This window comes from Moschus berezovskii, chromosome 3 (assembly GCF_049115385.1).
Source record: "Moschus berezovskii isolate FMDL1 chromosome 3, NW_MosBer_1.0, whole genome shotgun sequence".
Lineage (NCBI taxonomy): Eukaryota > Metazoa > Chordata > Mammalia > Artiodactyla > Moschidae > Moschus > Moschus berezovskii.
Genome location: NC_142462.1, coordinates 37,545,431 through 37,569,611, shown reverse-complemented (window position 1 = coordinate 37,569,611; position 24,181 = coordinate 37,545,431). Strand labels below are relative to the sequence as shown.

The 24,181-nt window shown below is 40.3% G+C and overlaps 1 protein-coding gene across 1 annotated transcript in view; it reads right to left on the bottom strand.

The window, feature by feature from the left end:
- The window catches only part of DNAH11 (dynein axonemal heavy chain 11), a 390,076-nt gene that overhangs the window by 85,251 nt on the left and 280,644 nt on the right, over positions 1 to 24,181 (bottom strand). Inside the window, exons 64-65 of the mRNA XM_088833659.1 lie at positions 11,756 to 11,991; positions 10,352 to 10,474 (exon numbers count right to left, since the gene is read on the bottom strand). Of these exons, the coding sequence (XP_088689785.1) occupies positions 10,352 to 10,474; positions 11,756 to 11,991 (359 nt within the window). The remainder of the gene's footprint in view (positions 1 to 10,351; positions 10,475 to 11,755; positions 11,992 to 24,181) is intronic.

Here is a 24,181-nt window from a genome sequence, read left to right as displayed (position 1 = left end):
CTTTTGAATTGTGGTACTAGAGAAGACTCCTGAGAGTCCCTTGGATTGCAAGGAAATCAAACCAGTCAATCCTAAAGGAAATCAACCCTGAATATTCACTGGAAGGATGCTGAAACTCAAGCTTTAATACTTTGGCCACCTGATGTGAAAAGCTGACTCACTGAAAAAGGCCCTGATGCTGGGAAAGATTGAAGGTAGAAGGAGAAAAGCACGGATGACACATTTAAATAGTTACCACCAACTCAATGGACATGAGTTTGAGCAAATTCTGGGAGACAGTGAAGGACAGGGGAGCCTGGCGTGCTGCAATCCATGGGGTTGCAAAGAGTCAGACATGACTTTGTGACTGAACAACTTTTTTTCCATTAAAAAAAAGTTGTTGGTTGGAATAGATCCTCAATGGAAGAGGCTGATAGTATTAAATATACAAATCTTTTGTGTTATTAACAAAACAGCAGAATGAAAGTTCCTAAGTCAGTCCTCTGAAAGGCTTCACAACCCTTAAATATTGTCAGTGAGTGTGTAAATATGTACAACTTTGGAAAACAATTTCACATTATCTTTTAAAGCATATTGTGTGCACTCTCTATAACCCAACTCTTCTACCCCAGAATATAAACTCTAAGGAACCCCTTGCTGTGTGCACCTTTAAGTATCTGAGTATTCAGTACACTAGTATTAATAGAAACATGTCTTGTAATAGCAAAAAACTGGAAAATCACCTAAGTGTCCTTCAGTAAAAATATTCAATAAAGTGAGAAAGAGTGACACCGTTGAATATTATAGCAACTAAAATGAGATTAGAGTTAAATGAAAAAAATTAGAGGTAAGAGTATATGCTTAGCTAAGGCACAGAAGTATAATACTGAGTAAAAAAATTCAAGTCCCTCTAAACTCTATATGTACGCTATGATGGACTTTTATAAACTCCCAAATCAAAGATAATATATTGTTTTGGAAGATACATATATATGATAGACCTATTTTAAATAAAGCAATAAAGTGATGATGAAATTTAAAATATTGACTATCTTTGGAGAGGAGGCAGGATGGGAAAGGATTTGTGAAGGTCGACTGAAGTATATTGGCCATCTTAATGTTCATAATTTGAACGGTAGACACCCATCTAAATTACTATTATGATTCATAACTTTTATATACTAAGTATTTTATATGCATAATTATTAAATAATAAAATTTAAATAACCAAAATCCTCTACTGCTCTTAGGTGGTAACTTAAAACATCAAAAGATATCACTGACTCCTCCCCTCCCCTCTCCTCCTTTTTGCTGACATGCTTTGTGGTTCCATTCATGGTTCATCCACACTTCCCATGTCTGAAAAACAAGGTCTTACTTCTGGAGGTCTGGCTGAGCATCTGGTCCATGCTCCCAACCACCCACATACCATATCTATCACTCATTAAAGATTCAAGGGAAATCATATATACTGAAAATCTGTATGTGCTATGCTTTTATTTTCCTCATTAGGTAAGAAAATAGAAACAGAAAAACAAGCTAACCAACTTAACCCAAACAACAAACTAGAGTGCAGCAGACTAAGATGTGGCCCAAGTTCCATCTTACTACTTGTACCCTGATGCTAGTTTTTAACAACAGCACATTGGGGGACACGCCAGCCTCACTTAATAGCCCTAAAAGTCTCTCTTAAAAATGTACACACAGCAGCCAAGACAGTGGGTTGAGCATTGTATGTACTTTCTTCCCCTTGCCAAATCGTATGGAAAAAATGGAAAGATATATGTTTAGAGAAGCAACATTTCTTTAAGGGTGGGAGGGATAAATAAGGAGGTTGGGATTAACAATAGAATAGGAAAGACTAGAGATCTCTTCAAGAAAATTAGAGATACCAAGGGATCATTTCATGCAAAGATGGGCATAATAAAGGGCAGAAATGGTACAGACCCAACCAAAGCAGAAGATATTAAGAAGAGGTGGCAAGAATACACAGAAGAACTGTACAAAAAAGATCTTCGCAACCAAGATAATCACGATGGTGTGATCACTCACCTAGAACCAGACATCCTAGAATACGAAGTCAAGTGGGCCTTAGGAAGCATCACTATGAGCAAAGCTAGTGGAGATGATGGAATTCTAGTTGAGCTATTTCAAATTCAAAAGATAATGCTATGAAAGTCCTGCACTCAATATGCCAGCAAATTAGGAAAACTCAGCAGTGACAACAGGACTGGAAAAAGTCAGTTTTCATTCCAATCCCAAAGAAAGGCAATGCCAAAGAATGCTCAAACTATTGCACTCATCTGACACACTAGTAAACTAATGCTCAAAATTCTCCAAGCCAGGCTCAACAATATGTTAACCGTGAACTTCCAGATGTTCAAGCAGGTTTTAGAAAAGGCAGAGGAACCAGAGATCAAATTGCCAACATCCACTGGATTATTGAAAAAGCAAAAGAGTTCCAGAAAAACATCTATTTCTGCTTCATTGACTATGCCAAAGCCTTTGACTGTGTGGATCACAATAAACTGTGGAACATTCTGAAAGAGACGGGAATACCAGACCACCTGACCTGCCTCTTGAGAAACCTGTATGCAGGTCAGGAAGCAATAGTCAGAACTGTACATGGAACAACAGACTGGTTCCAAATAGGGAAAGGAGTACGTCAAGGTTGTATATTGTCACCCTGCTTATTTAACTTATATGCAGAGTACATCATGAGAAAATGCTGGGCTGGATGAAGAACAACCTGGAATGAAGATTGCTGGGAGAAATATCAATAACCCCAGATATGCAGATGCCACTACCCTTATGGCAGAAAGTGAAGAGGAACTCAAAAGCCTCTTGATGAAAGTGAAAGAGGAGAGTAAAAAGTTTGGCTTGAAGCTCAACATTCAGAAAATGAAAATCAGGGCATCTGGTCCCATCACTTCATGGGAAATAGATGGGGAAACAGTAGAAACAGTGTCAGACTTTATTTTTTTGGGCTCCAAAATCACTGCGGATGCTGATTGCATCCACGAAATTAAAAGACACTTACTCTTTGGAAGGACATTTATGACCAACCTAGACAGCATATTAAAAAGCAGAGACATTACTTTGCCAACAAAGGTCCATCTAGTCAAGGCTATGGTTTTTCCAGTAATTAGGTATGGATGTGAGAGTTGGACTATAAAGAAACCTGATTGTCAAAGAATTGATGCTTTTGAACTGTGGTGTTGGAGAAGACTCTTGAGGGTCCCTTGGACTGCAAGGAGATCCAGCCAGTCCATCCTAAAGGAGATAAGTCCTGAGTGTTCATTGGAAGGATTGATGTTGAAGCTGAAACTCCAATATTTTGGCCACCTGATGGGAAGAAATGACTCATCTGAAAAGACCCTGATGCTGGGAAAGATTGAAGGTGGGAGGAGAAGGGGACGACAGAGGATGAGATGGTTGGATGGCATCACTGACTCAATGGACATGAGTTTGAGTAAACTTCCAGAGTTGGTGATGGACAGGGAGGTCTGGTGTGTTGCAGTCCATGCGGTCACAAAGAGTTAGACACGACTGAGCGACTGATCTGAACTTCCACCTCTACTGTCACCTGCTTAGTTTAGGCTCATACTATGTCTCAACTGGACTATTGCAATTGTTTGCTAATTGGATGGACCCTGGCTCTCGGTCCATGTGCCTTTAGTCAACAACTCCATACTGCTAATGTGCCCTTTCAAAAAATATAGATCTGACTGCAATATTCTTAGCATGCTAAGAGTCTTCACTAGCTTTCTCACTGACTTCTGCTCACGATTCTCAAGTGAAAATACTGTTACTCCATGAAGGCAAGGTCCCTTAGTTAAAAGCCATGGTTGTCGTCAACCAGCATTATGGATAGGAATGTACTCCTTCAATGTGCTTGGGGAAAAAGCATTGTAACCAGGGAAAAGGCCAACCTGGGGGTCATCTGTGGGTACTCAAGTATACCCACATTCTAGGGCCTGAATATCCAGTGCCAACTTTTCCCCCAAAATGGGGTTTTCCACATATTTGAATCTTAATTGAAGTTCCCCGAAGTTGTTGGGCCGATTAATATGTTTTACTACTTGGTATTAGACCAGTCCATTTTAAAGGAGATCAATCCTGGATGTTCATTGGAGGGACTGATGCTAAAGCTGAAACTGCAATACTTTGGCCACCTCATGCGACGAGTTGACTCACTGGAAAAGACTCTGATGCTGGGAAAGGTTGGGGGCGGGAGGAGAAGGGGACGACAGAGAATGAGATGGCTGGATGGCATCACCGACTCTGTGGACATGAGTTTGAGTGAACTCCAGGAGTTGGTGATGGACAGGGAGGCCTGGCGTGCTGTGATTCATGGGGTCGCGGAGAGTTGGACACGACTGAGCGACTGAACTGAACTGAACTGACTGATTAGGCCTCTCATTCCAGAATTCTCTTCTCCCATTTGTCTGACAAGTGCCCACTGACCTTTTAAGATTCACACTAAATGTAAATGTAATATAAAGTCGTTCCAAGTCTCTGCCACGGAGCAGATGGTACTCTATCATGTATACTTCCATCATCATACCCATGGCATGTGTTATTTGTGCTGTGTTTAGGTCTGACTTCCCCCTCAGCAAATGTAGCTTCCTTAAGGGCAGGGTCTGTACCATGTGTTCTGAATCACCGGCCACCAGTAAAGTGTCTGCCTCTGGCAGTTCTCAGAGAAGCCTTATTCAATGACTGATAGAATTTGCAAGGACTCAGATTCTCTGAATAACAAAACTCTAAAAACATCTAAAGAAAACGGGAACGGGAAGAACACAACTAAAATTACCTTCATAAAAGTAGTTGTTGCCACTCTTATGAAAGAGTTTAGGAGTTAGAATTGTTACAGTAACAACTGCATACAATAAACTCCATTTATTATATTCTTACAGATCATTTACAATTTTCTTCAACTTGTAAAAACAGCTACAATGACATGATCAATTCTATAAAGCCTAATCAGTTCAGTACATCATGAGGAACGCTGGACTGGAAAAAGCACAAGCTGGAATCAAGATTGCCGGGAGAAATATCAATAACCTCAGATATGCAGATGACACCACCCTTATGGCAGAAAGTGAAGAGGAACTCAAAAGCCTCTTGATGAAAGTGAAAGAGGAGAGTGAAAAGGTTGGCTTGAAGCTCAACATTCAGAAAACAAAGATCATGGCATCTGGTCCCATCACTTCATGGGAAATAGATGGCGAAACTGGAAACAGTGTCAGACAGTGGAAACAGTGTCAGACTTTATTTTTGGGGGCTCCAAAATCACTTCAGATGCTGATTGCAGCCATGAAATGAAAAGACACTTACTCCTTGGAAGGAAAGTTATGACCAACCTAGACAGCATATTAAAAAGCAGAGACATTACTTTGCCAACAAAGGTCCGTCTAGTCAAGGCTATGGTTTTTCCCGTGGTCATGTATGGATGTGAGAGTTGGACTGTGAAGAAAGCTGAGCGCCGAAGAATTGATGCTTTTGAACTGTGGTGCTGGAGAAGACTTTTGAGAGACCCTTGGACTGCAAGTAGATCCAATCAGTCCATTCTAAAGGAGATCAATCCTGGGTGTTCATTGGAAGGACTGATGCTAAAGCTGAAACTCCAATACTTTGGCCACCTCATACAACGAGTTGACTCACTGGAAAAGACGCTGATGCTGGGAGGGATTGGGGGCAGGAAGAGAAGGGGACGACAGAGAATGAGATGGCTGGATGGCATCACTCACTCGATGGACATGAGTTTGAGTGAACTCCGGGAGTTGGTGATGGACAGGGAGGCCTGGTGTGTTGCAGTCCATGGGGTTGCAAAGAGTTAGACACGACTGAGTGACTGATATGAACTGAATCAGTTCAGATCAGTCACTCTGTCAAGTCCGACTCTTTGAGACCCCATGAATCACAGCACACCAGGCCTCCCTGTCCATCACCAACTCCGGAAATTTACTCAAACTCATGTCCATCGAGTCAGTGATGCCATCCAGCCATCTCATCCTCTGTCGTCATCCCCTTTTCCTCCCGCCTTCAATCTTTCCCAGCATCAGGGTCTTTTCAAAGGAGTCAGCTCTTCATATCATGTGGCCAAAGTATTGGAGTTTCAGCTTCAGCATCAGTCCTTCCAATGAACACTCAGAACTGATTTCCTTTAGGATGGACTGGTTGGATCTCCTTGCAGTCCAAGGGTCTCTCAAGAGTCTTCTCCAACACCATAGTTCAAAAGCATCAATTCTTTGGCACTCAGCTTTCTTTATAGCCCAACTCTCACATCCATACATGACTACTGGAAAAACCATAGCCTTGACTAGACGGACCCTTTTTGGCAAAGTTATGTCTCTGCTTTTTAATATGAAGTCTAAGTTGGTCATAACTTTTCTTACCACATATTCAGGAAAGATTATTAATTTGGAATAAACTGCCTGGTGTGATATTTTGTGATAAAGAATTTGATGCTCTATGTAAAACAACTTGTTTCTGAAAAAAAAAATCCTCTGGGATTCTTAACTATATCCATACTAAGAAAAAATCAGGACTGAAATTTATCAGTCTCTGGACGTTTTAGATCATCAATATATACACACATATATAGGGACTTTCCTGGTGGTTCAGTGGCTAAGACTCATGCTTCCAATGCAGGAGGCCTGAGTTTGATCCCTGTTCAGGGAACTAGGTCCCACATGATGCAGCTAAGAGTTCGCATTCTACAACTAAAGATCCTGAATGCTGAAACTAAAAGATCCCACATCTCACCTGCTACAACAAGGCAGAGTTTCCATGTGCTGTAACTAGACCTCGTACAGCCAAATACATAAATAAACATTAAATATATATATATATAAATAGAGAAAGAAAGAAAGAATTTCTTACACATAAACTGTGTCACCAAAGGTTCAAGTTAAAGCTAAGAGAATATGTATTTCACTGACAAAAATTCTGTGTCTTCATAATAGAGTCAGAACCTTAATAACAAGGATTTCACTTTGGTGACATTCAAGATTTTGCACTGTATTTTTAACACATCAGATATAGCCACAATTTTATGTCAGAGCTGCAGTTTGTCAAATGTCTTATGAGACTCTTCTAAACGCATGTCTGGGTAAATTTTGGTTTATTAAGCAATTATAAGTTGTCACTCACTGTAAATGGATTTAATTGGTGAATTGTATAATAAATACTAATCAGAGACTTTTTACAAAATAGAAATTAGTCACCCTTAAGCAGACCTATTTTCATTTTAAATTGACAGGAATAATACAGTGATGAAAAGAGAGACATCTCTGAGTCAGAAAGTGGGTGCCAAAGAAGAAAAGTGTTGGGGAAATTCTGATATTACACCTCTGTGAAGAAAAACAACAAAAAAGAGAAGGAAATTCAGTGGAATAAGCCGTGACAATGTCAGTTTCTTGAGGGAAGAGGCACAGAGAGCTTTGGACCCGCCACAATCTCCAGCGAGCCCACCCAGGCTCAGTTACAGACAGAACTACTGGATCTGATCTTTTACACAATTACAGAGTGACACATTGCCTGCTGGGTAATGGTTTCACTGTCCCTGGAAGGATGTGATGGAGAGATGGCGTTCAGGGCAATAGCAGCACTTGGAACATCATGTAGGTCTCAGCAAGAGTGTGTCCAGTCTACCACTGCTGCTGGTATGGGGATGTTCTTAGGGATCCACTAGTGAATTCTTTTTTGTCCTAATGGTTTATATACTTATATATCTCAATATTTTAAACATATAGGAAAAGAGAGAACTAGCTCAGTAAACACATGATTTTGTAGATGCTATGACTTGGGGTGAGGCTGAGTTTCAAAAAAAAAATAAAGTGTATTTAAAATAGGTTTTTAAAAATATTAAGTAAACTCAAAATGGGTTAAAGACCTGAATGCAAGGCCAGATAGTTTAAAACTCTTAGAGGAAAGGAAACTCTCTGGCACAAACTGAAGCAGTATCTTTTTTGACCCATCCTCTGGAGTAATTCAAGTAAAAACAAAAATAAACATGTGGGAACTAATTAAACTTAAAAGTTTCTGCACAGCAAAGGAAACTATAAACAAGACAAAAAGATAACCCTTAGAATGGGAGAAAATATTTGCAAATGAAACAACTGACAGATGATTAATCTCCAAAATAAACAAAAATCTCATGTAGCTCAATATAAAAAACAAACAAGCCAATCAACAAATGGACAGAATACTTAAATAGACATCTTTCTAAGGAAAACATATAGATGGCCAACAAATACATGAAAAGATACTCAACATCACCAATCATTAGATAAATGCAAATCAAAACTACAATAAAGTATCTCCTCACACAGGTCAGGATGGCCATCATCAAAAAAATATACAAATAATAATGCTAGAGACGATATGGAGAAAAGGGAACCCTCTGGTACTGTTGGTAGGAATGTAAATTGATATAGCCACTATGGACAATAGTATGGAGTTTCCTTAAAAAACTAAAAACAGAATTATCATATTACTCAGCAATCCCATTACTGGGCATATACCCTGAGAAAACCATATTTCCAAAGACACATACAATTCAATGTTCAATGCAGCACTATTCACAATGCCAGGACATGAAACCAATCTAAATGTCCAACAACAGGAATGGATAAAGAAGATGTAGTACATATATACAGTGGAATATTACTCAGCCATAAAAAGGGATTGAAATTGTGCCATTTGCAGAGCTGTGGATGGACCTAGAGACTGGTGTAAAGAATGAAGTAAGTCAGAAAGAGAAAAACAAATATTGTGTATTAATGCATATATGTGCAATCTAGAAAAATGGTATAAATGATTTTATTTGCAAAACAGAAATAGAGAAACAGACGTAGAGAACAAACGTGGATACCAACGGGGGTGGGGTGAAATAAATTGGGAGATTGGTATTGACATATATACACTATTGATACTATGTATAAAATAGATAATAACCTGCTGTATACCTCAGGGAACTCTACTCAGTGCTCTGTGGTGACCTAATGGGAAGAAAATCCAAACAAAGAGGGGATATATGTATACATAAAAGCCAACCCACTTTGCTGTACATTAGAAACACTAAATTAATAAAAAGTAAAAATATTAAGAAAATAAGGACACAAGTGATATGCATTTGAGGCAAATATATTAAAGATGTTTTCCAAAGTACTGAGGGTAGAAAAACACTAGTATGAAGTAATAAAGGAGCAAATACTCTCATATTTGTGACAATGCATTATTGGAGTCTATAAATCAGGAATTGGGTAATGTGAATCTCAATCTACCAAAAGAATAGCTTGAACGTCTGGATCATGTCAAGTTTGCTTCAGTCTTGGAATGAAAACTCATAAATATCACCAAGAATATTTCGATAGGACTTTCTTGGTGGTTCAGTGGTAAATAATTCACCTGCCTATGCAGAACCTTGATAGTATATTAAAAAGCAGAGACATTACTTTGCCAACCAAGGTCCATCTAGTCAAGGCTATGGTTTTTCCCGTGGTCATGTATGGATGTGAGAGTTGGACTGTGAAGAAAGCTGATCACTGAAGAATTGATGCTTTTGAACTGTGGTGTTGGCAAAGACTCTTGAGAGTCCCCTGTACTGCAAGGAGATCCAACCAGTCCATTCTAAAGGAGATCAATCCTGGGTGTTCATTGGAGGGACTGATGCTAAAGCTGAAACTGCAATACTTTGGCCACCTCATGCGACGAGTTGACTCACTGGGAAAGACTCTGATGCTGGGAAAGGTTGGGGGCGGGAGGGGAAGGGGACGACCGAGAATGAGATGGCTGGATGGCATCACCGACTCTGTGGACATGAGTTTGAGTGAACTCCAGGAGTTGGTGATAGACAGGGAGGCCTGGCGTGCTGTGATTCATGGGGTTGTGGAGAGTCGGACACGACTGAGCGACTGAACTGAACTGAACTGATGCAGAAGCTATGGGTTCAATCCCTGGTCTAGGACAATCAGACATGCCGCATAGCAACTAAGCCTGTGTGCCACAACTATTGAGTCCATGATCTGGAGCCCAGGACCTGCAACTACTGAGCCCACACACCCTAGAGTCCATGCTCCACAAAGAGAGAAGGTACCTCAATAAGAAGCCCACGTACCCCAACTAGAGAGCAGCCTTTGTTCACTGCAACTAGAGAAAAGCCCACACAGCAATGAAGACTCAGCATGGCCGTAAATAAGTAAATAAATAAAATTATAAAAAAGAATATTTCAGTATATTACATTTGATTGGGAGGTCATGAAATAGAAGCTGATGATCCAACTCATGTGTAGTGCAAAACACACGTCAAAAATTATCTTTAAGATTGTTTTTAATAATAAAATTATTATTCAATAATACTTACTTTCCCTTTTTAATCGTGTTCCTACCAAGCAATGGATCAAGGACTGGATCTATTGTTTCCTCAAGGTTTTCAATTAAGATGACATCTCCAAAGGACAAAGCAGTTTCAATGTCATTCAAAAACCTTAAAATTCAGTCAGAATCAAAAAAATGTAAATAAGCATAGGGAACGTATTCAAAATTATTTATGCTCAATTATATTTAGGTTAATGTAAATATTTCAAATGGGATTTAGAGAAAACTTTTATAAAGTAGTATTTTCTTCAACTAAAATTGGAAATTAAAGATTAGATTGAGATCAATTTCAGTTATATGTTCCCAAATGAAATTCAGAAGTGTGAACTAATAAGTCCATGTGTAAATTACTTTTGATGGTAACCATGGTAAAAATAAATAGAACCTACTCAAACACAAATCACTCCAGTATTCTTGCCTGGAGGATCCCATGGATGGAGGAGACTGGCAGGCTACAGCCCATGGGATTGCAGAGAGTCGGACATGACTGAAGTGATTTAGCATGCACCCAAACATTATAAATTTAAATTATTTCAACAGGTCCTCTTTTGAAAAAAAAATCAAGTTAAATGCTTTGTGGTTTTATTAAATTTTCATTTTTTTAAACGTTTAGATTCAGTCATGTAGAGAACTATCATTGGATTTCACTGCCACTCTCCAAAAATAGTCTTTTGCCTTCAAAAATAATTTCCTCCAAGTATTCAGATCAGCAAGGAGACCATTTATCTGCACAACTGCAGACATTCCTTATTTCATTTTACATGTCAAAAAATGATGGAGGGGTAAAATGAAGTATAAATAAGTCTAAAAGCACTTATTTGGCATTAACTGAAGACTAACTACATACAAGACAGCTCTGTACTTCTCAGAAAACACTGTCATGCCCACCGAGTGACAGAAAATCTCAGAGCAGATTCAGTTCTCAAAAGTAATATTCAAAGCTTGACTAAAAAAATTATCTTCAGGCACTCAACCTTGGGAACTGAGCTGTGTTAAAGCACCACTGTAGGCAAAGTACATAATTAGCAATGTAACTGGAAACCTCATTAAGCTTATGGGGCAGCTGACAATTCTTGGGTTACCATATGCCAAAGTCCTAAAGAAGGATTATAATGCTTCATATTTCCATTCCTGGCCATAGGAAAATTTTCCTCTCACATGCAGTGTGTGTTCTAACCTTCCAACTAACTTCTTCAGGTAAGTGGATGCACGCCAACCAACATGAACACCTTTTCAGCAGAGATCCTTTATGTGATAGGCAGATAAACAAGTTGTACCAAATTATCACATTCCAAAGTGGCGGAGAGGTCTAAGAAATGCCAGGACTTGGTAAAAATGAAACCCATTTCCAGCAGCTCAACAGAGAATCAGCCCTTCAGATTTCACATACCCTTTCTGGCCCAAGTGTGTGACTTTCAGGTCAGTCCCGTACTTGTTCTTGATCCACTTAATCCCTTGCTGCTGGGGGTCGATCATCAGGGGCCAGCGCTCACAGTGCGTCAGGATAGCGGCATTCTCCGTGGACATCCTGTCACTGGGCAGTCCTTCGTTATTCCAGGTGGCAGTGGTGGCATCGTCCGTCAACATGGCAATCACGTCCAGGCCTTCAGTTATTGGGATGGAGACCTTGAGAATCAGAGTCAGGCAATAAACTGTCAGAGTAGCAGAGCATGACAGACAAGAAAACAACAGACCGAAGCCAAGAGAACACATATGAATTCTCCTACAACTCTCAAAAGCCAGATAAAACTCTCATTACAAAATACAACTAAACCCAGTAGGTCCAGGGTTTATCTCAGAATTCTGTCAACTGCAGCATTCATCATCTGGTTTGTTACTGCATCTATCTGGCTTCAAGTGAAAGGGACTTCACCCTCTACAAACCTATAGCAACCCAAACAAGGTGAGTGTGAATTTAGACTCCAGAAATAAGTCAGGAAAACAGAAATGTATTCGCCCAATGGAGTAATCACCCCACATCAGCAATACTAAAATGCACTCTTTTGCTCAGGCATTTCATCTTTTTCTATAGATCAGCACTACAGAGAGATGACTTCTCTGTCTGGGGTGGCTTCATGGAATGTATTCAGTCCACTGGCCCTTCATCAGCCTATGGTTGCCCAGCAACCTTGACTCAGCCTCTCCTCTGAGAGGGAATTGTCTTTAATGTGACAGTGAAAAAAGTAAGTGTTAGCTGCTCAGTCGTATTTGATTCTTTTTGACCCCATGGACTGTAGCCCCGCTCTGTCCATGGAATTCTCCGGGCAAGAATACTGGAGTGGGCAGTCACTCCCTTCTCCAGGGGATTTTCCTGATCCAGGGATCAAACCTGGGCCTCTTGCATTGCAGGTAGATTCTTTACCATCTGAGCCACCAGAAGGAGCACTGAAAAGTAGGGAGTTGCTGGTGGAAGAGATAAATTAGGGGTTCAGGGTAAAATTGATAAGCAACAGGGACTTACTGTATAATCTAGGATATAATATTCAATATCTTATAATAACCTATAGAAAAGCATCTGAAAAAATACAAACACATAACTGAATCATTTTGCTGTATACCTTAAACTGACACAATACTGTAAATCAACTATGCTTCAATAAAAAAAGAACAAAAGAGAAAGTGGGAAGTTGTCTCCTTCGAAAGAGAAAGAAAGGAGGAGAAATCTATTTTAAAGGTAAGGATCAGTTCTTTACAAAATAGACTCAATTTGAAAAAAATAAGCAAGATTGTAGAACAGAATTTATTACAGAATTTGTTCGATTGGTCATCTATCACCAAACATTTACTAAGCACCTCCTACATACATCTGGAGACTCCACGGTCAGCGACATGAGTAAAGAGCTAGTCCTCTGGCTGGGTCGGGGGGCCAACAGGGAAACATGGCTCCATAAGAGACAGCAGTAAGAGCCCGACCTGGCTGAAGTAGCCAGGGGAGCCTCGAACAGCGGCAGTCGGTGTTTGACTTCTTGGTTGCCACAGAGCTTCGGCAAACAGAATGCTGGAAGAATTCCCACGGTGAAGTTGGGATGCAATGTGAGGTCAGTACAGGAAAATTTAGCATAAAATGCCTATTGTTCTTGACAATATTATCTTATAAATATATCAAAATCTCTCTCCTAGTACCAGGAACAATAAACCTTGATATCTGATTCCACACACAGGCTCCTTAAAGATACAAGCATTCTCCCGTTAGCAAGAGCTCAGTGGCTTTTATTTCTTACCTTCTAATTAATACAAACAATTTGAAACAACTGGAGGCTTAAAATAATGTTAATTTTTGTAGCAATAAGGAGTAACAGAAGGTACACATATAGATCTTGTATCCGAATTCAATAGTTTGCATTGTTTGAGCACCTACTGTGTACATAGCACAGTGCAGGGGATGAAAGTGAGTCTCCCTTTTATAATGGCCACTTTAACCTACTGGGTTGGCCAGCTTTTCCATAAGATGTTACAAAAAAACCTGAAGGAAATTCTTGGCCAACCCAATAGTAGGCAAAACAAAGCAGGGGTCGCTAAGGGTCGGACACGACTGAGCAACTTCACTTTCACTCTTCACTTTCACACATTGGAGAAGTAAATGGCAACCCACTCCAGTGTTCTTGCCTGGAGAATCCCAGGGATGGGGTAGCCTGGTGGGCTGCCGTCTATGGGGTCACACAGAGTCAGACACGACTGAAGTGACTTAGCAGCAGCAGCAGCAACTCACACTAAAGAATATCATAAATACTGTAAATACTTTGAGACTTAAAATTTTAGAAACAAAGTTTAGGATATTTGCTTTATAGTGTTATGTTCAAATAGGCAGGTATTTGTATGACTACATGGACATTTTTTTCATAAAAAAAAATCTAATAGTTACAACATGGTTATCATTTTTACAGTAAGTTTTAACCTAAGTTTACACTGGGGAAAATAAACCTCAATTATATATCTTTTTAATCCACTCTTCTTTGCAGAATTCCTTGAAGGAGTATGCAGAAAAGAATATTAGTTCAGAAACCAAGAGCAAAGAGGGAGTCCAAAGTCAGCCTAGCAAGTCAGTATCTAATTGTTTCATTAAATAGTGCAACATGCTGTCAGTTGACTGATGGAGCTTAAAAAAAAGAGAGGAGGAGGAAAGAGGCTCCCTTCTTAAGAAGCTTTTACTAGAGAGAAGCAGGCTGGAAGGAAGCACATGCCCTGAGCCAAACTAGACTAATTCTAACACCAAATGCCAATCAGAATCCTCTGGGAACTGATCCTGAGGCATATTTCAAAGGATAAAAGGGAACTTCCTGATGAGGTAAGACTCCCAGCTAACAGAACAAGTGATATATGTAAGGTTTTAAGTGTTTACAAAATTTACTCATATACATTTGCTCTGTTCCTTGCCTCACTTAACTCTTACAGGAGTTCTGCAAAGTAGGTCTCTCCCTCCCTCTTTTTGGCTTAGGACACTGAGACTTGGTTAACTCCATGTATAGTAATTCCATGGATTTGTCTGTCTATAAACTGCTGCTGCTGCTGCTGCTAAGTCACTTCAGTCGTGTCCGACTCTGTGTGACCCCATAGACGGAAGCCCACCAGGCTCCCCCGTCCCTGGGATTCTCCAGGCAAGAACACTGGAGTGGGTTGCCATTTCCTTCTCCAATGTGTGAAAGTGAAAAGTGAAAGTGAAGTCGCTCAGTCATGTCTGACTTGTAGTGACCCCATGGACTACAGCCTACCAGGCTCCTCCGTCCGTGGGATTTTCCAGGCAAGAGTACTGGAGTGGCTTGCCATTGCCTTCTCCGCTATAAACTGCTAGGTCAGATTAATGAGTGGAGTGCAAATGCCTCCTTGAACTTGGCCATGTCTTCATTTGTCTGCCCAGCAGATGATGGCTTTGGATGGAAACAATTTTGGGTAACCATTTTATTTGTACCCTCAAGGTCAGAGATGCCCACTGTCCCTGTCCGTTTCAGTTACCACCCCTTGCCATCCTCCAAACTCATAGCCCCATTGCAGCGCTTCCTGACAACTGTTCCCATAGCTCTTGTGGTCTCCAAGTCTTATTTGGGTCAAACTCTTCTTGCATTCTCCCTCTAGCTGCTTGTCTCAACCCAAACCCAGTTCTTTCCTAGGACACAGCCTCTCAACCCCAGGCTGTATATTAGTGGATGAAACTAGAGCCTATTATACAGAATGAAGTAAGCCAGAAAGAAAAACACCAACACAGTATACTAACACATATATATGGAATTTAGAAAGATGGAAATGATAACCCTGTATACGAGACAGCAAAAGAGACACAGATGTATAGAACAGTCTTTGGGACTCTGTGGGAGAGGGTGAGGGTGGGATGATTTGGGAGAATGGCACTGAAACATGTATATTATCATATGTTAAATGAATCACCAGTTCAGGGTTGATGCATGTTACAGGATGCTCGGGGCTGGTGTGCGGGGATGACCCAGAGGGAGCATAAGAGGAGGAGGGAGGTGGGAGGGGGGTTCAGGAAGGGGAACTCATGTACACCCGGGGCGGATTCATGTCAGTGTATGGCAAAACCAACCAATATAGTATTGCAAAATAATTAGCCTCCAATAAAAATAATTAAAATAAATTTTAAGAAAAGAATCACATGAGAGCTTTCAAAGCTGCCAATACCACCCCATCTCTAATGATTCAACTTCAACTGGCATCAGTATGTTTTAAAAGTTCACTCCCACATGATTTAAATATGAAGCTGGAGTCCAAGAACCACTGTCCTAGGGTCTCATTTTCCTTGAGGCCTTTCTCAAGTAGATTTTCCATTTTCTTAGTATTCCCATTACTGAAAAAGCATGTGGGGGTAACAGTGGTCATTCTTCTTATTCCCCTGCACATCGTTCCAAGACCCCACAGCTGTTCTATCCTTAAGTAAAAAGTGACACATTTGAGGCTCATGGAGTCCAGCCATATACTCCTCTATGTATCCCCCTCATCCTAAAGCCTTAGCTATTGGTCCTTCTCACTTTCCAAGTTTGGCTGCCAATCTGTGACAACCACAGTGCTCGTAGACATGTCAAATCCACTCTCCAGCCTTGACATCCTTCACGGGAAAGCTCTGCATTTCCTTTCCACTCTAGCATTCTGGGGGAAGAGGCAGGGGGAGCGGAAGATACCAGAACCAGCTGGGACAATCACATGACACCCCATCCCTCGCCTCCCTTGCACATCCTCCACACTCAAAAAATGCTGATATGTTTTGGCAGGGTACTATTCTATCTCCTTCTTTTAATTAATTAAAATGTTTTTTGGCCAAGTCACACATCATGTGGAATCTTGGTTCCCCGTCTAGGGACTGAACCTATGCCCCCTGCAGTGGAAACTCAGCTTCTTAACCACTGGGCCACCAGGGAAGTCTGCCTATCTCCTTCTTTAGATGAGAGATGCTGTTCCAGACCTTATAATATTCTGAAATTATTTCATTATTGAAACCTAAATTTCTAATACCCAATTCTTTAACCATGATCATCTATACCTCTTCTCACACCTCTGAATACAATATTTGCTCTTATCAACAGTGTTAAGACATCAGGTCCTTTATCTACCATGGGTTTTTCATTGTGGCAAAGTAACTGTATTATAAAATTTGTCATCCTAACCATTTTGAAGTATACAGTTATAGTAATATTACTTCAGTAATAGTAAGTACATTCACATTGTTGTGCAATCACCATTACAATCCATCTCTGAAATTTTTTCACCTTCCCAAGCTGAAACCCATACTCATTAAACAATAACTCCCATTATTCACTCCCCCAAGCCCCTAGCAACCACCATGATACTTTCCTTTTCTATGGAACTGACTATTCTAGGTACGTCAAAAAAGTGGAATCACACAATATTTGTCCTTTTATGACTGATTTATTTCCCTTGGCATAACATCTACAAGATTCATCCATGTTGCAATGTGTCAGAATTTTCTTCCTTTTTAAGATCGAATATTCCACTCTATGTATATGCCACATTTTCTTTTTCCATCCATCTGTTGATGGTCATCTGGATTTCTTCCACCTTTTGGCTATTTCTAAATAATGCTGTTCTGAACAAAACAGACTTAACCTAAGCCCTTGCTTTTATTTCCTTTGGCTAGTAGATTCCCCAGCCAGGTTGGATTACATGGTAATTCTATTGAGAAACTGTTCAGTTCAGTTCAGTTCAGTCGCTCAGTCGTGTCCGACTCTCTACGACCCCATGAATCACAGCACGCCACGCCTCCCTATCCATCACCAACTCCAGGAGTACACTCAAACTCATGTCCACAGAGTTGGTGATGCCATCCAGCCATCTCATTCTCGGTCGTCCCCTTCTCCTCCCGCCCCCAACATTTCCCAGCATCAGAGTCTTTTCCAGTGAGTCAACTCGTCGCATGAGGTGGCCAAAGTATTGCAGCTTCAGCTTTAGCATCAGTCCTTCCAATGAACACCCAGGATCGATCTCCCTTAGAATGGACTGGTTGTATCTCCTTGCGGTACAAGGGACTCTCAAGAGTCTTCTCCAACACCACAGTTCAAAAGCATCAATTCTTCGGCAATCAGCTTTCTTCACAGTCCAACTCTCACATCCATACATGACCACGGGAAAAACCATAGCCTTGACTAGACGGACCTTTGTTGGCAAAGTAATGTCTCTGCTTTTTAATATATTATCAAGGTTGGTCATAACTTTCCTTCCAAGGAGTAAGCATCTTTTAATTTCATGGCTGCAATCAGCATCTGCAGTGATTTTGGAGCCCCAAAATATAAAGTCTGACACTGTTTCGAAACTGTACCATATATTTAACCACTAACTTTCAACTACACTCACATCTCTGCCGAACCTAAAATATAACCTTCCGTTCCTTAATTGTTCTTCTGAATGTCACATGAACTTCCCTGCCTTCTTTTCCTTCTGGCTTATCTGATATCACCCTGTATACCCTGGCTGAAGTAACACACTCTTGTCCTCTCCTTTTGGTCCCAGACTGTGAGTATTGCTGATGAAAGCTTTATTACTGTGACTACAAATTTATTTTTTCCAAATTCTACTTTGGCTTCTCAAAGTTGCTTGGCAAGACTTTAACATCTATTCTTTGATTGCCTTCAATGGATACTTTCTGATGTTTTTGCAACTCTCCTTGCAAACATTCTCCTGATTTCAATTTTCTTATCTTTGGCTGATTAGCACTGCAGTTTCCTGCTTCCTGAAAAGAAGAGAGACCAGCAACTACAACTACAACTTTCTTTCTATCAGCACTTCTGCCTGCCCATGTCCTACTTTCTCCCCTTCCCTCCAACTAAGTTCAAGGAGTCTTGCTTCTTCTAACTGAAAGTCATTCCCTTTTCCTCTATTCTTATCCCTTCTTCCCAGTTCCTGATGGATCAGACCTCTTCCCTGTTTTACCATCAGTAATTCCTTTTCCATTCCTTCTCTGGAAGACTAGAAACATGTTCTAGTCTTACTCATACAAAAAAAGAGAGAAAGAAAAAAAAACCCTTCACTTAGCTTCATGTCTCAACCAGGTGCTTCTGTTTATCCCCTTCTCGTCAAAGCAAATTCCTCCAAGAATAGCCTATCTTTTCTGCCGACTTCCTGTATAACTCAGTGCAATCTGCTCCTGGCTCATTACACCCTTGGGGTCAGAAAAGACTTTCATACTTCCAAGTCTGATGCCACTTTTAGTTCCCAGCTATTCTCTCACTTGTCTCTATGGCTTTGGCATCACTGATCATCCCCACCTTCATACTCTTACCTCCTATGTATCCACCCTTGCCTTGGGTTTCTCCAATCTCTGACCGCACCTTCTTCATCGTCCTCACCTTCCTACGTGCATGACTTACTACTTCCTACTTCCTGCTTAACTGACTCGGCTCACTTCACTCTAAACATCTTCCCTAGATGGTCTTACCATCTGTAGTTTCAAGAACTATGTGTACATCAGTTCAGTTCAGTTCAGTCGCTCATTCGTGTCCGACTCTCCGCGACCCCATGAAACACAGCACACCAGGCCTCCCTGTCCATCACCAAGTCCCGGAGTTCACTCAAACTCATGTCCACAGAGTCAGTGATGCCATCCAGCCATCTCATTCTCCGTCGTCCCCTTCTCCTCCCGCCCCCAACCTTTCCCAGCATCAGAGTCTTTTCCAGTGAGTCAACTCGTCGCATGAGGTGGATCATGTCATAGACCTGCTTAAAATCCTCAATGACTGCCCATGCTTAGGATTAAGTTCACATTTCTTTTCTCAGCTTATTACATGGGGGTTATAATACGGCCCCTCACTGATTCTGTAATGTTTATCTACAATTTCTGATTTATAATTGTACAGTTCATGTACATTTTAAGTTATTTAACATTCTAATACTTAAATCATTTGGAACTCTTCTTATTTCCTATGAAACCATAAGGGAGAACCCTAACTATATTTCAGCCCAAACAGTCGGTGAGTTGTGCTATCACCGTTTATTGAATAATCTATTACTTCCCCCACTGATCTGAAATACACATTTAAGCATACATTTATTCTAAAATATGTACTGATAGGCTGGTAGTTTGTCAAAGAATAAATACGGAGTTACCATACAACTCAGAAAATTCAACTCCAAGGTATATATCAAAGAGAAATAAAACATATCCACACACAAAAACTTGTACATGAATAATTCAACTGTTTATAGCCACATTATTCATAATAATAAAAAAAGTAGAAACAACCCAAATGACCATCAATGGATGAATGGATAAATGAAATGTGATATATCCACATTTATATTTCAATAATAAGGAATATTATTCAGTCATAGAAAGGGATAAAATACTGATACAGGTTATATCATGGAAGAATCTTAAAAACATGCTAAGTGAAAGAAACAAGTCATAAAATATCACATACGTTCATTCATATGAAATGTTCAGAACAGGCAAATTTATAGCTACATGAAATAGATTAATGGTTATCTATGACGAGTTGACTCACTGGAAAAGACTCTGATGCTGGGAAAGGTTGGGGGCGGGAGGAGAAGGGGATGACCGAGAATGAGATGGCTGGATGGCATCACTGACTCAATGGACATGAGTTTGAGTGAACTCCGGGAGTTGGTGATGGACAGGGAGGCCTGGCGTGCTGTGATTCATGGGGTCGCGGAGATCGGACACGACTGAGCGACTGAACTGAACTGAACTGAAACTGAACTGATGCCCAGTAAGGATTGGGGGATTGTGGGTGACAGCTAATGGGTATGGGGTTAACACTGAGAATGGTGAAAATGCTCTAGAATTGACTGTGATGAGAGCTGCACAGTTGTGTGACTAAACACCAATGAATTGTATGCTTTAAATGGGTGAATCATAAAGTGTATAAATTATCTCTCAATGGAAAAAAAAATACTGAACATCTACAGTGTTCCAGGCACCATTCTAGGATAGAATAGTGAACAAAATACACAAAATACTTGCTTCCATGGATCTTCCATTTTTTCTGGGGGAGAGGAAAGATGTTAAGCATAACAAAGCAGTGTATTAGCAAGTAATAAATGCTATGGTGGAAAAATAGAGTAGAATGAGGCATGCTGAAAGACAAAGGTTGTAATCACATCTAGGGATTTGTAGTATTCTTGCCTTGAGACACCCATGAACAACAGTATGAAAAGGCAAAAAGATATGACACTGGAAGAGTAGCATGCCAGGTTGGCAGGTGTCCAATATGCTACTGGGAAAAAGTGGAGAAGTAACTCCAAAAAGAATGAAGAGGCTGAGTCAAAGTGTAAATGATGCCCAGTTGTGGATGTATCTGGTGGGGAAAGTAATATGTCTGATGCTGTAAAGAACAATATTGCATAGGAATCTGGAATGTTAGGTCCATGAATCAAGGTAAATTAGAGCAGTCAAATAGAAGAAGGCAAGAGAGAACACCGACATTTTAGCAATCAGTGAACTAAAATGGATAGGAATGGGCAAATTTAATTCAGATGACAATTATATCTACTACTGTGGGCAAGGATCCCTTAGAAGGAATGGAGTAGCCCTCATAAACAACAAGAGTCTGAAACACAGTGCGTGTTTAGTCACTCAGTCATGTCCTACTCTTTGCAACCCCATGGGTTGTAGCCCATCAGGCTCCTCTGTCTATGGGATTCTCCAGGCAAGAATACTGGAGTGGGTTGTCATTTCCTCCTCCAGAGGATCTTCCCAACCCAGGGATTGAACCCAGATCTCCCTCATTGCAGGTGGATAATTTACTGAGTAAATATTTATATAGTAAATATTATTTAAAAGGCACAGTAAAGGCATATCAGCATTTGGGTGCACTATCAAAAAGGACAAATCATCTCAGTTTGTTTCCAAGATAAACCATTCAACATCACAGTAACCCACTTCTATTTCCCAACTACTAATGCTGAATAAGCTGAAGTCCAATGGTTCTATGAAGACCTCCAAGACCTTCTAGAACTAACACCCAAAAAAGATGTCCTTTTCATCACAGAGGTTTGGAATGCAAAATAGAAAGTCAAGCGTTACCTGGTGTAATAGGCAAATTTGGCATTGGAGTACAAAATGAAGCAGGTCAAAGGCTAACAGAGTTTTGCCAAGAGAACACACTTGTCATAGAAAATAACCTCTTCCAACAACTTAAGAGATAACTCTACACATGGACATCACCAGATGGTCAGTACAAAAATCTGATTATATTCTTTGCAGCCAAAGATGGAGAAGCTCTATATAGTCAGCAAATATAAGACCTGGAGTTGACTGTGGCTTAGATCATGAACTCCTTATTGCCAAATTTAGACTTAAATTGAAGAAAGCAGGGAAAACCAATAGACCATTCAGGTATGACCTAAATCAAATCCCTTATGATTACAGTGGAAGTGACCAATAGATTCAAGGGATTAGATCTGATAGACAGAGTACCTGAAGAACTATGGACAGAAGTTCATAGCATTGTATAGGAGTGACCAAAACCATCCCCAAGAAAAAGAAATGCAAGAAGGCAAAATGGTTGTCTGAGAGGTCTAACATATAGCTGAGAAAAGGAGACACAAAAGGCAAAGGAGAAAGGGAAAGATATATCCAACTGAATGCAGAGTTTCAGAGAATAGCAGAGAGAGATAAGAAGGCCTTCTTAAGTGAACAATTCAAAGAAACAGAAGAAAACAATAGAATGGGAAAGACTAGAGATCTTTTCAATAAAATTGGAGATACCACGGGAACATTTCATGCAAGTATGGGCATGATAAAGGACAGAAACAGTACGGACCTAACAGAAGCAGAAGAGATTAAGAAGAGGTGGCAAGAATACACAGAAGAACTATACAAAAAAGGTCTTAAAGACCCAGATTACCATGAATGTGTGATCACTCACCTAGAGCCAGACATCCTGAAGTGTGAAGTCAAGTGGGCCTTAGGAAGCATCACTACAAACAAAGCTAGTGGAGGTGATGGAATTCCAGCTGAGCTCTTTCAAATCCTAAGAGATGATGATGTGAAAGTACTGCACTCAATATGCCAGCAAATTAGGAATACTTAGCAGTGGCCACAGGATTGGAAAAAGTCAGTGTTCAGTCCAGTCCCAAAGAAGGGCAATGCCATGTTCAAACTACTATTCAATTGGACTCATTTTATAAGCTAGCAAGATAATGCTCAAAATCCTTCAAGCTATGCTTCAATAATACATGAACCAAGAACTTCCAGATGTACAAGCTGGATTTAGAAAAGGTACAGGAAACAGAGATCAAATTAGCAACATCCATTGGATAACAGAAAAAGGAAGGAAATTTCAGAAAAACATCGACTTCTGCTTCATTGACTATGCTAAATCCTTTGGCTGTGGGGATCACAAGAAACTGTGGAAAATTCTTCAAGAGCTGGGAATACCAGAACACCTTATCTGCTTCCTGTTTAACAAAGAGCTAGTTGATGGAAGTGAGTGGGGCAAACATGTCCTAAGCAAAAATACTTCAAGACAGAGGAAACAGCTAGTGCAAAGGGCCTGAGGCTGGAGCATATGTGGTAAATTCACAAAGATGGCCAGTGTGACCAGAGCAGATCAGTGAGGAAAGGAATAACAGGTGAGTTACAGGGAGATATAGTAGGTCCCCTACACATGAATGAGTTCTATTCTGAGAGCACATTCGTTAGTCCAATTGGTTCCTAAGTCCAACAAAGTTAGCCTATCTACCAACTAACACAATTGGCTATGTAGCACTGTACTGTAATAGGTTTATAATACTTTTCACACAAATGATACATTAAAAAAACACACAAAAGAAAACATTTTTAATCTTATAGTACCTTGAAAAAGTACAGGAGTACAGTACAGCAACTGGCATACAGGGGCTGGCATCAAGTGAACAGGAAAGAAGAGTTACTGACTGGAGGATGGAGAGGAGGTGGGAGATGGTAGAGCTGAAGGACTGTCAGAAACAGGAGACAGAGCAAGCTGCATGCTTGAGGTTGATGGAACAAATGGACATTCACATCTTTGAAAGTTTGCAACTTGAAGGTTCATATGTAAGGGACTTACTGTAATGGGGCCAAATCACTGAGGGTTTTATAAGCATCTGCAGGGTTTCTAGCTTTTGCTTTAAGTGCAGTGGGAAGTCAACAAAGGGATTTTAGAAAAAGAATTACTTAATCTGACTTGCATCATATCACATTGACTGATATGCTGAGATCCAATTTGGAGACAGGCAACAAATACAGAAGCAAGGAAACCAGTTAGAAAGTTTTCACAGTAATTGAAGAGGAAGCTGATGGCTTGGCTCAGGATGGAAGCAGTGAAGGTGGTGAAAAGTGGTCAGATTCTGAATATATTTTAAAGGTAGAGGCCAC